The 18,755-nt window shown below is 45.7% G+C and overlaps 1 protein-coding gene across 1 annotated transcript in view; it reads left to right on the top strand.

Moving 5' to 3' along the window:
• MYO5B (myosin VB) overlaps window positions 1–18,755 on the top strand; it is a 256,177-nt gene that overhangs the window by 52,666 nt on the left and 184,756 nt on the right. The window contains exon 4 of the mRNA XM_065406951.1: window positions 7,225–7,381. Within this exon, the coding sequence (XP_065263023.1) occupies window positions 7,225–7,381 (157 nt within the window). The remainder of the gene's footprint in view (window positions 1–7,224; window positions 7,382–18,755) is intronic.

Genomic DNA, 18,755 nt, shown 5'->3' with positions numbered 1-18,755 from the left:
CCTGTCTTTTGACAGTGGCCAGTGCCAGATGCTTTAGAGGGAATGAACAGAACAAGGCAATTGTTCAGTGATCCAACCCCTGTTGTTCACTCCCAGCTGCTAATAGTCAGAGGCTTCGGGACACCCAGAGCGTGAAGTTGCGTCTGTGACCATCCTGGCTAATAGCCATTGATGAACTTATCTAAGTCTTTTTTGAACCCAGTTATACTTTTGGTCTTCACAACATTCCATGGCAACCAGTTCCACAGGTTTACTGCACTGTGTGAAAAAGTACTTCCTTATGTTTGTTTTAAACCTGCTGCTTCTTAATGTGACCCCTGGTTCTCATGTTATGGGCAGGGGTAAATAATGCTTCCTTATTCACTTTCTCCACACCATTCATGATTTTATAGACCTCCTTAGTGGTCTCTTTTCCAAGCTGAACAGACCCAATCTTTTTAATCTCTTCGTAGTGAAACAGAGATGGTATGTAATGGGGACTGACACCAGAGTTATGTTCCTCATACACTGTAATCCGATTCTCCCAGGCAGAATCCTCAGCACTTCTAAAAACGCTCCACCACTGCCAGGCCTCCTCTAGCATGCTGTCTGTTTGAAAGCTTTGGACTGGTTCTGCTTTCCTTACACACCTACAATTCCCCTTGACATAAGTGGGCATTTCTTGTGCGCAAGGAATGCGATATAAGCTGCCTAAATGGGGATCTCACTTCTTCATCACATTGCAGTGGAGAAGGTGAACTTTCTGTATTGTACTTCACACTATAGGGGAGGTGAATGGGTACCTTGATGAAGGACACCATAAAAGTATTTAGATAAGTAGCTGTGAGAGTGTCTTGGATGTCCGTCCAGTTTGAGTGGTTGGAAACATTTATGGAAAGTCTTGCTACTGGTCCACAGAAGCATTTCTAATGCTGGCAGATCACAGGACAGTAGGACATAAAATCCTTTCCACCCACCCTGTGTACTTCAGATAGTGGCCAATTATATTCTGTCCTGAGAACAAGAGCGAGAAACTTATGCTGTATATCAGCTAGATAGCCCTGTGTTCTGCCTTCAAATGTATCCTCAAATCATTCACCTGTATGCCCAGCTATCTCTGGGAGAGCAGCTGCTAAACCCCATGTCAAAATTGAGGGGGTGGTAGTGGTGGGAGATCCTGTGTGTTCTCTGGAAATATGTGCTTCTAAGATCTGGTGTCTTGCAACTGGGCTTTGTCAGGACTAGAAATTTAAACTTTATTGCTGGATACTATTGGAAAAATCATGGCTTCGTCTCCCCAGTGCTGTATGCCATTCATTTCAAGTTGTGATAGATCATGATTGGGGACTTTAAATCAGTTATAATTCCTCCATTCAGTAATGCTTTATTGGCTTCATTAGGGGACAAAAGACAGCAAGCTCAGATCAGTTAAGTTTCATCTCCATGGCTAAAATAAACAAAACAATTTTTTCTGTGATGCGATAGATACTATATGAGGGGCACTCTAGGAGTAGGTAGTTGATAGGAAACAATAGTCCTCTAGCAACATGTAAGAGACCACAAGTAAGCCAGCTTTAGATTTTAAGAACCTTTAACTGGTTCTGAAAATAAGACTACACCACTTTCTAAAACTTATTTTACATAAGCCTATTGAAAAGGATAACATACAGTTAATTTGTCAACTAGAATCAACCGATAAACACATTTTGGGGGCACCTAAGGTAACACCGAAAAGATTCAACACTGTAGAGACCTCCATGGTTTTCTTTCACAGAGTCTCTGCCACAATCCCTTTTGTTTAACCAATTAGAAAGAATGGGTGACATCTTGGTCCCATGGAAATTGATATTGCCAGGATTTCACTCAGTGGTTGTAAATGCCTCTGAATAGGGCTAGTCTTAAAACAGAAAAATGTAGACTGCAGTAACTGATTGCACACTACACAATAAAAGCACGCTTTCAGCTAGTAACATTGCTTCTTTGAAGAACAGTAGCGATTTGTAACTTGTTTAATGACTATCTTATGTTTCATTTCGGTGAATTAAGACAGCAGGATGAGATGTAGTAGTAGGCTTTGCCGTCGGAAATAATGTACTGGGCTGCTTTTATCCTGTCCTTGCAAACGTATGTGTTTGCAAAATGAGTACAGTAAAATATGCAGTGGAAGAAAAGGTGAGCCATGTCTTACGTGACAGTCCTTGTGGGTGCAACAAGATATTTAGAATGGCGTGGGGATTTGTCAGCTGCAGTCATCCTCTTATGTTAAATTATTATTTATCCTTGATCAGGCTGCTTGAACATGATTTTTATGTCATCTATATACACGCCACTGAGCTCATGAGGTCTGATTTTCCTGACGCAGTATCAGGACTGATCTGCGACTGCTAGTAGTAAATATCTCCAACGATTGGCGATGGAACACTAGATGGGGAAGGCTCTGAATTACTACAGAGAATTCTTTCCCAGTTGGCTGGTGGGTCTTGTTCACATACTCACCATATTTGGAGTTGGGAAGGAATTTTCTCCTGGGTCAGATTGGCAGAGACCCTGGGGTTTTTTCGCCTTCCTCTGCAGTGTGGGGCCACGGGTCACTTGCAGGTTTAAACTAGAGTTAATGGTGGATTCTCTGTAACTTGAAGTCTTTAAATCATGATTTGAGCACTTCAGTAACTCAGCCAGAGGTTAGGGGTCTATTACAGGAGTAGGTGGGTGAGGTTTAGTGGCCTGCAATGTGCAGAGGTCCGGCTAGATCATGATGGTCCCCTTCTGGCCTTAGTCTGAATCATTCTTGTCTGTCTTTACTTGTGAATTTATTGGCAGAGGGAGACACTTTTCCATTAGGAGGGGAAAAATCCAGGAGAAGCAGTGCAGATCGATGTATTATGTATGTGACCTCTTTTTTTCCATTTCTTCTCCCTCACCCAGCAAGGGATAATCTGTTCATCTGCACTTTGGGGCAAATTCCAGAGCCTTTTGCTTTCTGTCTTTCTCTTTTGCATATGAGAATACACTTCTTTCTTTCCACATATAGGTGTTGATCCTGTTGATTTCATGCTATATGTGGCAAATTACTCTCCACAGGAAACCCAGCAAATAGTTCTTTAGCAAGCTTAGCATAACAACCCTCACGGATCTTTTCACCAGTTTAACTGCAGTGCTTCCCTCCTTAGCGGCTTTAAATCACTTCCTCAATTTGCTCCGGGGATGCCACTATTATGGCCTTCAACTAAACAGTGCTGCTTGTCATATTTATTGGGTACCTCCTCTCTGTGCCTGGAGCTAGCAATAGTTACCAGTTCCTTTTATTAGGTGTTTAATGTGGTACTGCTGTTACTTGGTGGCCTCCTCTCAAGTCAGTGCTTCCTATAGCTCATTTCACAGTGCATCATACTAGGGAGTCCAGAAGTGAGAGATCAATATGTTGTCTAATAGCACCTCACCCTGTCCTTGTGAGCCATTCATATTTACAGGAAGGGCTTGGTGTTGACTCAGCAAGAAGTCCGGAGAGCAGGTAGCTATGCACTAGCAATTCATAATCTAGATGTGACCTGTTCCGTCCTTGGGAACGCATTGGAACACTGATTCGCTCTGAACTGTTTGCTGCTTGGGTGAGATCACACAGTTTCCAGGCACTGTACTTCACTCTACTTAATTAACTGTCCCATACACGGAGACCATGTAGATGTGACCTGGAATCCACACTGGCTAATGTTCTTCAAGCAATCTGATCAAACTGCCCAGGTAGCTGGATAAAGAGTATCTTGGGATTCCTCTCTCTAAAGTCTCGTGGTGTCTGGTGGTAGCTGCTAGAGTTAGTTGCAAAATAGTTTCCATTAGAGCCCCTCTGTTTTCAGCGGCTCACTCTTTCTAAAAGTTGCTTTTTGTGCTGAAATTTTCTATGCTTGATCTCTGTTCAAAGATTTTTTTAATCAAATTCCATCCAGCTTCTCTGAGTTTGGAAAAAGTAAAGAATATGCACTTTACCAGGAAAGTGGTGAGACCTACTAGCGTGTAGTAATATTGCTGTAATGTTACGTAATCATGGATGAAAGGATTGTGTCCCAGATCCTGATCCCAGTTACACTGGTGTAAATTTGGAGTAAGACTCTTCTCCCAAAGGGAAATGCATACACACAAAGGGGATGAAGTTAAAGCCATGTATGTAAATATTACTTAGGCATTGCCTGATGGCTGAGTGCTTGACTGAGGTACCTGAACGTTGCATTAACGTAGGGTGGGTTGTTTGGTTGGTTTTTGTATTTTACATTGAATGGAAATTCAGCCTGAAAGTCAGATGAGGGTATTTGCTGTGTACTATGTAGTAAATTTAATGTTCTACAAAACCTTTGGCATGTAATGTGCCCGTGGCTTCCCGAAAAAGCTTGGATGTTCCTAGGCTTGTGATGCTGAAATCCTGGCCCCGTTGGTGACATCCAGTGGCAAAACTCCCAGTGGGGCCAAGATTTCACGTGACGGTCCTGATTCCATCACTCTTATGCAAGCTGAGTAGCTAGGGTTGCCAACTCTCTAATGGCACAAAACTGAACACCCTCCCTGCCCCGCCTCTTCCCCAAGGCCCTGCCCCTTCTCTGAGGCCCCGCCCTCCATCCCCTCTCCCTCTGTCGCTCGCACTCCCCCACGCTCACTCACTTTCACTGGGATGGGGTAGGGGTTGGGGTGCGGGAGGGGACTCCAAGCTGGGGCAGGGGTGCAGGAGGGTGTGAGTGCACTGGCTCGGGGTGCGAGCTCTGGGGTGGGGCCAGGGATGAGGGGTTTGGGGTGCAGGAGGGAACTCCAGGCTGGAGCTGAGGGGAGGGGATGCGCGCGGTGCGGGCTCTGGGAAGGAGTTTGGGCGCAGGAGCGGGATTAAAGCTGGGGCAGGTGGTGGAGTGTGGGAGGGAGTGCGGGCTCCAGCTGGGGGTGTGGGCTCTGGGGTGGGGCCAGCGATGATGGGTTTGGGGTGCAGGAGGGGGCTCAGGGCTGGGGCAGGGGATTAGGTTGCAGGAGGGGTTGCATGGGGTGTGGGCTCTGGGAAGAAGTTTGGGTGGGGGGGGGGGGCTCAGGGCTGGGTGTGGGCTCCAGGAGGGAGTTTGGATGTGGGAGGGGGCTCAGGGCTGGGACAGGGGGTTGGGGTGCAGGAGGAGGGATGGGGTGCATGCTCCAGAAGGGGTTCCAACCTGGGGAAGATGCAGGTGGGGGTTTGGGCTCCAGCAAAGCGACTCTTACCTTCGTCAGCTCCCACTTCCGTCGGCTCCCAGTTGGTAGTACAGCGGGGCTAAGGCAGGCTCCCTGCCTGCCCTGGCTCTGCGCAGCTCCCAGAAGCGGCCGGCATGTCCGGCTCCTAGTTGCAGGGGTAGCCAGGTGGCTCTGCACAGTGTGCACGGCCGTGCCCACAGGCGCCGCCCCTACAGCTCCCATTGGCTGTGGTTCCCGGCCAATGGGAGCTGCAGAGCCGGTGCCTGTGGGCGTGGGCAGCGTGCGGAGCCTCCCTGATTGCCCCTGCGCCTAGGGGCCGCAGGGACATGCTGGCCACTTCCGGGAGCTGTGTGGAATCAGGGCAGGCAGGGAGCCTGCCTTAGCCCCGCTGCACCGCCAACGGCCGCTTAACGGCCCAGTCAGTGGTGCTGACCAGAGCCTCCAGGGTTCCTTTTCGACCCGACATTACAGTAAAAAAACCAGATGCCTGGGAACCCTATGAGTAGCACTTCATTCCATGATCGTGTTAGTTTTTGAGATCAGAGTAAGGGTGGCAGGATCATTTCAAGCAGAGGGCCTGAAGGAATCCTTCTGAAGCTGGGGTTGCAGCGTCATGTGATGTCTTCTCTCTGCCTTTTGGTTTAAATAGTAGTGACTGTTACCAGTTTGATATCCGAATATGTCCTTTCCCCGGGCACTATATCTCGCACTGGCAGTGGAATGGACTAGATCTTCGAACAGGTCTCTTCCATTTATATTTTCTGTTGTTATTTATACACCTTCTGTACTGGTGCTAAAATTTCCTTCTGCTGCTCTGGAGCCGCTGACACTCAGTCCTGGCTGAGACCCCCAGCCAGGACTCTTCTGCCTGCAGCTTGTTCCTGCAGGGATCAGGTTTCACCAGCCCCCTGTCTGCCCTCTACAGCTCTGCTGTCACAGGTGTTCTCACTTCCTCCAATGACAGTGGGGCTGCCGGGCGCTCCCTGCACGGCTGCAGCAGCCATTCAGCAACAGGGTGGCCTCCTCTGCCTCTGAAGGCTCCTCCTCCTCCTCCTCCTCCTCTTCGCAGTGCTGGCCAGGGATCTCTGCTCTCTTATCCGAACGCCTGTTCATTATCCGAATCCCTTCCTTGTCCCTCTGCAGCACATATCTCATGCTGGGGGATAAGGAGGGTGATTCAGATAATGCAGAGGCTCGGATAGTAGCGTTTTGAATCAGCAGGAGTATACAACATATGTTTAATCTCTTTTTATTAATGTACTAAGTTGTATCTCAGTAGTATCCTACAGCAAGGAGTTCCACAACTAAAGGGCATATTAACATACTTACATAAGAATGGCCGTACTGGGTCAGACCAAAGGTCCATCTAGCCCAGTATCCTGTCTACCGACAGTGGCCAATGCCAGGTGCCCCAGAGGGAGTGAACCCAACAGGCGATGATCAAGTGATCTCTCTCCTGCCATTCATCTCAACTCTCTGACAAACAGAGGCTAGGGACACCCTTGTTGTGGGTCCGGTTCTCTGTTTGTTGGAATGCTTAGATGAAACATCAGTTTCTGTTGTTGAAAGGAATGAAAGGTGGGAGAGACCAAGAGCACAGTAGTCAATGGCTGATATCCAGCAAAATCCTGTTGAGTGATGATAGGAGGAATCTCAAACAGCAGGATTATTGTCATTGGAGTGCTGTAGCGCCAGGGGGTAAATGCCAGGATGCTAGTTCCCTGCAGTAAGAGGCAGTGGTGCTTTGTAGTTGTAGCAGTGGGTGGTAAGATTAAAGGAATTCTGTTTTAAGATGCTCAGAAGTATTAACTTTTTAAAGTTTCCAACTGGGAAATGTATGGTACTGATACTGTGTCGGTCATGCTTTTTTCAGTAGCGTGAATATTTCATTCATCCTAGAATCTACACACATAAGGAAAATTTAAAACAAAATTAAGATGCATATGAAGATGCAAAAACACAACGCAAGAGCCGTTGAAGGTGGGAGAGAGAACCCAGAGCTTTACAAGGAGATGAGTTTATAAAAAGCCTTTCTCCTCTGACACACAGGGATGAGAAGAACCAGTCCATTATCGTAAGCGGAGAATCCGGTGCCGGAAAGACAGTCTCTGCCAAATATGCCATGCGCTTCTTCGCATCTGTTGGTGGCTCTGCCAGTGAGACCAACATTGAAGAGAAGGTCCTTGCATCCAGTCCAATCATGGAGGTAAAGCTGGCCCAAAAGAAGTTACATAGATTTTTATTCTACTTTGAGCAATCTGTGTGCAGTTGTTTCTAGCATTCGCAAATTGCACCAACTTAGGGTGGGGTTGCTTCAGGGTTGGGATCCTCCCTCTATCTTGTAGATGGGGGTTTCTGTCATCCTGTTTATGTACAGGACCTGTCTCAGTCTCAGAAGTGAGATCCGGGAATAGGAAAATATAGCTATTTTAACTAGATTTGTATATAATTATTAAATATAGTCAGGTTTTTTTAAAAAAATAATTGGGATTGACTAGTTCAGGCAACTTTTTATGTGTAGGTCACCGGTTTAAAATCTGTCGCAGGCTGATAGTGACTATAAGCTGTTAAAATGTCCGTTCAGTGACCCACTGTATGTGAAATATGCTTTTGGGTCTCTGTCTAGTTCTTTATCATGAAGATGGGGGTAGGGGGAAGCCCACCACAACTGGCCCACTTGTTGCCGGTCTCAGGAGCGAGGCCAAGGATTGAAGGCTTCATGGAGACCGTTCGAACTATCTCAGTGTTGCTAGAACTGTGCTGATAACAGCCGGGTATAAAAAAGGTTGTAGGTAGCAGAGTTCAGATAACACTGCAGACATGATGTTTGTGTGGCCTTATCTACATCATTAATAATCTATCATCTTCACCTTCATTATCCTCTCTTTTCTTCTTGTAGCATCCCTAACGTTTTCATTAATTACATATATATATGGAGAGAGGTTTCTGTTGAATCTATAGATTGAATCAACATAGATCTACTTTTTTCATATTCTCTTATTAGCACTTATTGGTGATGGTAGTACCTGCTGACTAGGCACGTGAAGATCTCTTTTGCCCTGAACTAATTTATTTATTTTTTCTCGCCTTACTAATGAAGGCATTTATAGTGCATCCATCACTGTGGAATGTACATGGCTTGAATTGACGTGGTTAAAAATATAATCCCTGTCCCAAAGAACTTAGTCTTGTTTATTGATGTTAAAAGTAAATATTCTGCAACCCCCAGCATCAGCATAACTTTAAATGATTTTGAGAGAGGGATGCCTAACCCGTGAGTTTAAAACTCAGTGAAAAGCCTGGACAAACGGGTGCATCTAACCATACACTGGCAAGGATATTGGTGGGGCTTAAGAAATATCGGTAATTCACAATAACCCTATCAGTGGTCAGGTTTAGCATTAAACGTATTTCTGATAACAGTTCCATAGCACACCCTGCGGTCTAGCTCCTTCCAGCTTCATACTGAGGGCACATCATTTAAGAGTTCTGACAAATGCAGGTGGTGTGGTGGAACAGACAGGGATAAATGTCTCTTAGGGTATGTCTACACAGCAACTAGACACCCACCTCACAGGGTCCTAGAGCCCAGGCTCCAGCCTGAACCCAGAAGTCTACACAGCAATGAAACAGCCCCTCAGCCCAAGCCCTTGAGCCCAAGTTGGCCAGCACAGGCCAACCGCAGGTGTCTAGTTGCTGTGTTAGGGTACATCTGTGCAGTGGGGGAAAGAAACAACCCGCAGCAGCAAGTCTCGGAGCCTGGATCAGCCGACTTTGAGTTTGTGCTGTGGGGTTAAAAATATCAGTGTAGATGTTCGGGCTCAGGCTGGAGCCTGGGTTCTGAGACTCCCGTCACTGGGTTTAGCACCCAAGCATGTCTACAGTGCTATTTTTAGCCCTGCAGTGTGAGCCGCAGTCAGTTGACCTGGGCTTTGAGACTCACTGGCTACGTCTACACAGCAATGTAAGCCTGCGGTTAATGGGACTCGAGTCAGCTGTCCTGTGTCGGGAACCCCTGGGCTTGAGCATCGACATTGCATTTTAACCCTAAGTTAAGAATTTTCTGACCCATCAGAAGCACCTGAGTACATAAGCTGCATAATGAACTCCTTTGGTAGCTGTCAGTAGAATAAGTGCAGTGTGGGAAGGCTGTAGTCTGAGAATTGAGCTCTCCAGCTCCAGGCTGAGTCACGTTGGCAGGAAATGCCCATGTGCACTGGTTCTGAGGGTAATGAGGACGTCAGTCTCCAGGGCTGTCAAAGAATTAAAATGAAACTTTGCAATTCTTGATTTTTAAAATGAGACGTTCCACGAAGATGGTTTGCTTGTTGTTTTATTTATTTTTGTCTGTTTGTCTTGAAGTTTGGCATAAAATGTAGGTTTCAGAGGAAAAGCACCCACGCCCCAGCCTGGCTGCTGCCGGCTGCAGAACGGTGAAGTGCATCCCCAGGGCTTGTGTGCTCCTGCGCCCCAGGAAGCAGGGATATGAGCTCCCTGGGAGGCTGTGGGGAAGTTTGGGGGCTGGTTCCCATTTGCTGCCTTGAAAGTGCATGCAGCCCAGTCGCCCCTGCACACGCAGTCCCAGGGAGGGCTCTGGGACTTGGGAGCAAAGGCCGGAGAGCGGAGCAGGACCAAGTGGCTGCCCTGCAGGGCGAGGGAGCGGCAGGGCTCCCAGTTTAGCATGGCCAGGGGAGGAATGATCCCAACATCCCGATGTCCAGGAGCCGCCTCCTGCCTTTCAGCTTGGCTCCCTGCTCTGGACACGCTCTGCACAACAATGAGGAGGAGCTGGAGCCAGAGCTACCGGCGTGAGAGGAGCGGGAAGGGGGATTACGTTTGTCCAGACAGTTATGGCGCTTCTGGCTGCTGCACTGGCTACCTTCAGTGCTGCTCCTCTGCCACCAGGAACTCTGGGATACATCCAGAGGGCTGCTGGGGCCGTGGGCATACAGGGAACCAACAGAGCTCAGACTCTCCGGCCCTGCAGGGTCCTGGGCCCATGGGTCTGAGCCCTAGGTTAGCACATTTGAAGTGTGGATGTTAGGGGAGTTTGGCTTGAACCTGGGCTTAAATTGCTGTGTAGACATACCCACTGCTGCGGGTCTTATTTTGCTGTGTAGACGTACCCTTACATAACTTGAGACTGGGGTATTTGGGACTTCGTTGTTTATAACCTGAAATCAAGGCTGAACTCTTACCCTGGCACACTGAGGCATTGGCAGTGGATTTGTGTTTTGGAGAGGCAGATTTACTTGTGGGATTATTGAGCCGGGCCCTGTCCTAATCATTGACATACTGGCTGCAGGGATTCATACATACAATTGTTGGATGCATCTAGACTGCAGCTCTATTTTTATCCTTTCCAAAGCGACTGAATAAATATATAATAATGGCTGCATTTATTGCAGATATTGTAGGCACAGCGCATAGTGCCTATGCTGCGTCTGGAGAGCTGCCACCGTTGTACAATAACGTAGCTGCAATGACGGGCCTTTCCCATTTTGGGTGGCGGATACCCCCGCGATGCCCCAGTGGACCCACCTGTACATCTGTAACAATCAAATGGATGTATTTTCATTGTTGTGAATTTTAAAAAGTGCCAGATTGCCCCCGTTATGTGATGGAGGACTTCACTTTCTAGGGATATCCGTGTCAAAAGAGCATGCTTCCCTCACAGTGCCCCGACAACGTGCTTCAGCACGGGTGAGAAGAGACCGTTATTAGAGATGAGAAGGGCGTGCAGTCTCCAGCTCATTCAGTCAGCCTCTTTGCTCAGACTATCAACAAGGTTACCATTACCTTTCTAAGCTTTTTCTGCAAAGTGGATGGCACATGAGGATCCACAGCCCGACAGTATATTAAGTGATGTGTCCAATTTCTACTGGACTAAGTGTAGATAAGTCCACCTCAGAAAACCACCATCACAAACTGTTATTAATCAGCATTCTTGTTTGGCAGTCTCACCTGAGAGATACTTCATTACACTGGTAAGTTGTTGACCTTGATCGTATGCTCCTTGTGGTAGGGGCCATGTCCTTCTACATGTCTGTAAAGTTCCAACACACTATGGGTGCTATCCAAGTACTAAATGAAATTGAATGATGATTGAGTGGGCATGGGTCAGAGGCACTGACTTTTATTTTTCCACGGGGGTGCTCCACTCTTGCTCCGCCCTGAAGCCCTGCTCTCACGGCACCTCTTCCCCTGAGGCCCTCCCTTACTCCGCCCTGTCCCCAACCCCCCCCCCCCCCGCTACTCTCTGCCCTTACCCAAGCCTCTCCCGCAGCTGCCAAACAGCTGATCAGCGGTGCCCCGTGGATCACCTATTTTGGTGGGGCCTCGCCAAACAGCTGTGGCTGGTGGGTGCTGAGCACCCACTATTTTTTTTTTCTGTGGGTGCTCCAGCCCCGGAGCACCCACAGAGTCAGCAGCTATTGGTATGGTGCCAAAAAATCCTCTAACCCCTGAAGGAGTAAAGGTTGAGGCACACGCTGGCAGTAAGGGGGAAATTGGCACTGCTGCCCTCCCGTGCTGTACTTGTCCCACGTATAAAGAGAGGGCACGAAATACCAGGAATGTCAGTGTGGCAGCTATCACCAGCATGAAATTCACTTGTCTTAAAAACCTGAAGTAACTGACTTGAACCAAGGTTTCCTAAATCTGAATGATAATTGATCACAGTGGGTCTTCCGTAAGTGTGTGTTTATCATCAGCCCCGTTCCATTTTAAATGAAGTCTCAGCTGTTACGCTAATGGTTGGTACCAGTGCTGTTCTGGCATGGAATCAATACCCTTTCCAAAGAAGCTCTTTGCCCTGTAAATACCCCTGGTTTGAACTTGTCAACCCTTGCGCATTCCCCTTTTCTAGGCAATGGCACCCTGTGTCTCACCCATCTATTTTCAGCGTGTCGTGGCTTCCTTTCCTTTTACTCTCAGCAGTGTTCTGAGTGTTTAGCAACCTCCACACGTGAAGGGAAGACAGATAATCCATTCCAGCTAATCCTGTGCAACTCGAGCAGTTTTTAGTTATGGCAAATTGTCTTTAGTTCTGTTTTACTGTGCAGTTCCGCTGCGGCCGTCATAGCCCTTAGAGAGGGGGAGGACTTGTTAGGTCCTCTAGTCCATCTCCTTGCTAATGCCGGATTGTAACTTGGATCTTCATAAAATTGTAGGTGACTCGAATACTGCACCTCCTCACAATTCTACAGAGAACAGAACAGCTTTGCTCCCTGTTACTAGGACCCTATCTATCTCCCATTGGTAAAATATAGACACTGAAGGAGATCATCAGAGGTGGTCAGGAGTGCCGCCAACTTTTTTGCCGCCCTAGGCGGCGGAAGGTCCCATCCCCGAAATGCTGCCCCCAACAGAGGCGGTGGAAGGTCCCACCCCCGAAATGCCGCCCCCAACCGAGGCGGCCAAAGATCCGGCCGCCGTGGTCGCCGCCCCCCAAATGTTAGCGCCCTAGGCAACTGCCTAGGTCGCCTAATGGGTTGCGCCGACCCTAGAGGTGGTCAAGATACATTTGATGCTGAAGTCGTTGGGAAATGGGGGGGTGGGATAATGGCTCTAAGCCACCTTTCTGTTCTTCCAATCCTGGGGCCATTCCAGTCCTAGTGTTTCCCTGGGGCAGTCCAATGTGCCTTCTTCAATAAGGGTTCTTTTTTCTCGATTGCTGAGAGCGCTGTCTTTATTATTGGCATCCATTTTTCAATATTCTTCTCTGAAGGCTCCTTCCGCCACATGTGCTGAAAATAAATCTGTACTCTCTGCCAACTCTAATTTCAATTTGTGTGGCTAAGAGAATTAATTGTGGTGTATATGACAAAATGTGTTAGGATTCTGCTGTTCTGCCAGCAAGTGGTCTCTTGTTCCATTAAAAAGGAATGCACTTTCTCAATTCTGAGCTGCAGCTGAAAGCCTGCCAGCAGAACGCTGGCCTGACTTCTTTGACCTGACCCACATATTGAGTTCTGACCCTAAGCCATATGCACAAACGTCCTGTAGACAATTGACAGCAAGTGAAATAAAATAGAAAGATTCCCTTTGTCATCCCTCTGCCAATTTAAGAGAAGAGAAAAAGAGGTTGTGCTTGTGTGCTGCAGATATAATGATTAAGGGTAAAATTTTCAAAAGCCCCTACGTCCCATTTTCAGAAGTCACTTCGAAGCCCAAGTCCCATTGACTTTTAAAGTGCCTACATCTCATTTGAAAGTGGGACTTAAGCACTTTTAAAATTTTTACTCTAAATCTCTAATTTCAGCTACCTCAGGGGTTTAATTTCCCTCATTCTGGGAAATGTGCCGGGTTCAATCCATTTTAAAAAAAATAATTTCACAAAAGCAAGTTAATGATGTAGGGAAAGGCAGTGTGTGGCTGCTAGACACAGAATCTAAGATTCTCCAGAAGATGAGCAATTTTAGGTCCTGATCCTGCAAAGATCAGGGCTCAGAATAAGTAGTCCTTTTGACTTGAATGAGACTGCTTATCTGAACAAAGTTAAGCCAGTCAACGGGACTGTTTATATGCGTAAAGCACATGCATTCGTATTTACAACTTCTGTGCCTTATAGTTCAGGTACTAGTGTTCATGGCACCTAGATACCACAGTAGGGCACTCCTTAAATAAAACAAAATTAAACCTCAAGAGAGGTCCCTGGCTCTACGAGTGCTGCTGTAATTAAGTTTAAGGATTTTTTTCTTGTAAGCTCCATTATTTAGAGTTTCATGTCTTGGATATTGAATCTAATCTATGTTTAGGATGCCTATCACAGTAGTATCTAACCACTACTTGGATACTTGGATATGTTACCAACCACATTTTCACAGGGATTGCCAGTGAGAATTTTTAGAGAGACAAGGTGGGTGAGGTAATATCTTTTATCTCACCAACAGAAGTTGGTCCAATAAAAGACATTACCTCACCCACCATGTCTCTCTAACACCCTGGGATCAACACGGCTACAACAACACTGCGTACAATAATTGGGATTTTTAAAATTTGATTTAACAAGATATACCAGCATAGCAAATATACAGAGATAGTGTGTTTATGCTCTGGTGTGATGTTACTTGATATAACAGCTCTACAGCTCAATCTGATTCCCAAATGATCACAGAAAATTAGTAAAACGCATGTGTCCAGATATGTCGTTGTCCTCCATGTCTTCATTCATGCGGCTCCTATGTCTGGAACTCCCTCCCTGACCCCATCTGCTGTGTCTTCTTTCTCACCTCTTTGAAATTCCTTCTCAACCTCCTCTTCGAGAAGGTTTGTGTAAATGATAGCATCTCACACACAAGCATAAAACCACTGTAGAATACTTCATTACGTTCAAAACACATGCATGCCCCTCCTGAGTGACCCCATCATTTTATTGTACTCTTGTTCTTCTCCATCCCATGTTCTCCTCTCGGTTTAGATTGTAAGTACTTGAGCACTTTGGGGGCAGAGAATCAGTCTTTAACTCTAGTGTAAAGGGCTGAGAATAGTTATGGGTAGTATAAGTAATCACACACACCCAAACTATTTAAAAGAACATTAAGGTTTCAAAGTCAAGCCCTCAAAAGTTAGTAAATGGCAGAATTCAGGTTGCCTGTGCAACCTGTGAGTATTCATTATGATACCATCTTTACTTACAGGATCACATACTATTTTTTTCCCACAGGGCCCCTGTCTCATTCAGTGCCCACTTTCTGGGTGCCTGGGTAGACCTGAGGGTCTGATTTGCAGAAGTGCTAAGCACTCTCACCTGCAGCTGAAGTCAATTGGGAGCTGTGCTTTGAACATATAAAGTGCTATATAATGTTTAGTACTCTGAAAAATCAGGCCCTTGTTATCTCAAATCGAGTACCGAAAATATAGTGGATGTTTTGACCTTAATGCTTTCTGTGCCTCCGTTCCCCACCTCTAAAATGAGGATGATGATAATACCCACTCATCTCAGAGTTTTTGTGAAAATAAATTCATTAAAGTGTGTGTGTGTGTGTGTGTGTGTGTGTGTGTGTGTGTGTGTGTGTGTATACACATTATAGGCCTGTGTTTTGGGGGGGTATTGATTTTATTTGGGTTTATTTTTAGCAATTTTTGCATTTTATATAGATGTCCAAAAATCTGGGTTTGATGGGCTCTCTCTTTGTATATACTGTAATGAGTAAAGTACAGTATCTGTAATGAGTAATGTGTGTATAATATGCACTACTCATTACAATATATGCAAAGAGTGTGTCCCCCAAAATCTGATTTTTTTGGACATCTATACAAAAAAGCAGAAACATTTGCTAAAAATATACCCCAAAGAAGTAAATCAATGTACTATAGCAATGAGCAGTCTCTTGTACTGTTCCCTAGTGTGCTTTAACGTAGTGCTGTTTCAAACAGCGCTGTTACAGCTCACTAGGGTACCTTTAGTGAGCACCAGCAGGGTCTACATGGACCAATTAATGCACAGCCAGTTTAATGTGCTTTAGAAATCACCCCTCCCCCCCCCCCATAGCCCACATTGCTGCTCCAGGTACACAAGCCCTTACAGACAAGTAGCCATTTTGGAGAGCTTTTTGGTGTTTCTTGGATAAACACCAATTTTAATTATTTTTGTTGTGTCAGGTGTTTTATGGGTGTTCATTGATTAAAACAAAATCCAAAGCCCTGCCATTAGCAATGCTATTGTTTGTTTTTATCTGTTTTAGATCGTAATCTCTTCAGGGCAGGGATCATATCATCCTGTGTTGTTTGTACAGTGCCTCACTCAGAGGCAGCCTGGTCCTTTTAGACAGGGCTTTGGAGCTGTGCTCCAGCTCCAGGCAAAAACCTGCAGCTCCACTGCTCCGGAGCTGCTCCGCGCTCCAGCTCCGGGCTCCGCTCCAAAGCCCTGCTTTTAGGGGCCTTTAATTGTGGAGTTACCATGATACCAATAATAAATTTTAGTAAAACATAGTAAAGTTCAAGCCTGTCTGGTATCTCTGAGCATCCAACTTGGATTAGAACCTTCTGGGAGGGTCGTATTAAAGCTAGTTGAATTAAAGGTGTGATACTCAAGGGACAGATTAATTGTAGTTGATTTTTTTTTTGTTTTTTCACTGTGCTCTGTGATGGAGTTATCCCCTGCAGAGCCATCAATATCGACCATGTAATCATTTCTCTGTTCCTGCTTAGTCGATCAAATCCAAATGCCTGTAATGGAGACTTACACGACATTGTCTGAAGCTGGGATCCCTGGGGGATTAAGTTTTAATGACAGATTTTTAATTTAGAAAGGTTTTGATGAGAGGATGGAATTAGTAAACCCTTTATCATAGCTCAGAGGTGAAGAGGCAAATCCTCAGCTGAGCACCCAGCACAAGGAGCTTAGATGGTGCCGTGGAGATGTGCCGGGGAAGGGAGAAGGGGAGAATAATTCTTTTTCCAACCCCCTCCCCAAGCCGAGCAGCAGCTGCAGAGCCCCCTCTGGTCACTCGGGAACCCTAAGGTACAGAAGTAGCACCCACACCTCCTGTACAGTCAGGTGTTATTGTGAAGTTACTTTAGAAGCTGCCCCAAGTTGTTTATCATGGAAAAACACCCCAGCAACCCAGCTCCTGTGGTCTTGATGCAAGAAGCTCATGGTCTGCAGCATCCACGTCCCGCCAAGGTGGTGTCGCACCAGAATGGCCAGTTGCTAGGGATAATACAGAAGTTTGAGGGGTGTGTGTGGGTGTGTGTGTGGGTGTGTGTGTGTGTTGCTAGGGATAATGCAGAAGTTTGAGAGGGGTGTGTGTACACACGCTTGCACTGTTTTTCATTGGCCCCCAATGGAATACATGTCCAGTGTGGTGAGTCTTCTGAATCTCTAATTTCCTTGACTTTGTGATGAAGCGAGCGTCCAGCACAGATCCTGTGTATCGTTGGGTGCTGGGGCTGCTGCTAGCCCACCAAGCTCGCTCGGACTGTGGAACATATGTACCACCCTTTTTTTTTTTTTTTTTTTTGCGCATCAAAACAGCAGTTTCTTCAGTCAATGTTCAATGTTAAGGTATTCCTGTAATGTGGAATATGAGCAGATAGAAATCATTGCATAAATTTCATATCATCTGATAATTCACAAGGACTTTCAGAATGCGAGGCTCTCCCCTTCGTATTAGCTCAAACGATGCAACCTTCAATAGAAGTTTTCAGTCTCAGCAAACAGCTTCCCAAGAAAAGAAGCACTAAATTTGATAGAGGCCTGATTCTTCATCCGCTTAGTCCTTTTTAAGTCAAAGTGAAGTTGAGCACATGAGCGAGTGGCCAAACCCTAGTAAAAATGTGCTATTTTTACTTTAGGGGGAGGAGACCTGTGGTTTGAGTACAGGAGCAAGAAGTGGAAATCCCAGGTTCCAGTCATTGACACTGACTGATGCAATGTGTTGCTTTGAGCAATTCATTTATTTTCTCAATGCCTCTATTTCCTCCCCTATAAAAAAAGATTAATAATATTTGTCTGTCTGACAGATGTGTTGATCTGGGTTATTGATTGTAAAGTGCTTTAAAGATGTACTAAGTAGTATTGTGTTTTCCCTCTGCAACCTTTGTGTAATATGATAGTATCTCTAACATTAACTGAAGTATGAGGGGAAAGGTATTGCAGTTATAGCAAACTAATATGAACAGTACGGGCTGCCTTTGAATTCTTTCCAGCAAGATCTAGCTGACAGCCATGATGCTGGCATGTGTGCAGTCAGAAATTTACACCAGACTGTTGGATTCCTTATGCATGAAGACAAACTGTTGTTAATTGGTGTGAAGACCTGCATGATGCCACATACACTCTATTGCATGGAATATCAGACTCAAATATATATAAACCGGTTGACCCCCAGTGGCTGAACCAAAGAGGGATATAAGCGTAGAAGCCTTAATATTAATATAGCTGATGGTGGTTCACCTGCTGTTTTGGAGCTGAATGTCCCAAATCCTGTTCCCAGTGGTTCAAATGTGTAGGTGAATTGACAGCCCAGGATGTGTTCAGCACGCTGATTCCTTGAGTTTTCTGGCATGCACGGACAAATAAAGCCTTAGTGTCTCTTTCTCTAGGAGATGGTGCAGGCGTCTTATCTGACTTGTAAACACAATTCACCCTTGTGCTTGTGCAGTCTGCATTTCTTTTTGTCAGATGCTATAAATTTTCACTCTCGTCTGTGAGCTAGATTCGGACTGCAGATTAGGGCTGTCAAGCGATTTAAAAAAAATAATTGTGATTAATCGCACTGTTAAACAGTAATAGAGTACCATTTATTTAAATATTTTTTGATGTTTTCTACATTTTCAAACAGTGACTTTAATTACAACACAGAATAGAGAGTGTATAGTGCTCACTATATTTATTTTTATTACAAATATTTGCACTGTAAAAAACAAAATAAATAGTATTTTTCAATTTACCTAATACAACTACTGTAGTGCAATCTCTTTATCATGAAAGTTGAAGTTACAACCCAGTCCTACTTCTTGTTCAGCCAGTCACTCAAACAAGTTTGTTTACATTTGCGGGAGATAATGCTGCCCACTTCTTATTTACAATATCACCTGAAAGTGAGAACAGGCATTCACATGGCACTGTTGAA

The sequence above is a fragment of the Emys orbicularis genome, chromosome 6 (genome assembly GCF_028017835.1).
Source record: "Emys orbicularis isolate rEmyOrb1 chromosome 6, rEmyOrb1.hap1, whole genome shotgun sequence".
NCBI lineage: Eukaryota > Metazoa > Chordata > Testudines > Emydidae > Emys > Emys orbicularis.
Note: the sequence above shows the minus strand (reverse complement) of the source record. Positions and strands in the feature narration are given on the sequence as shown.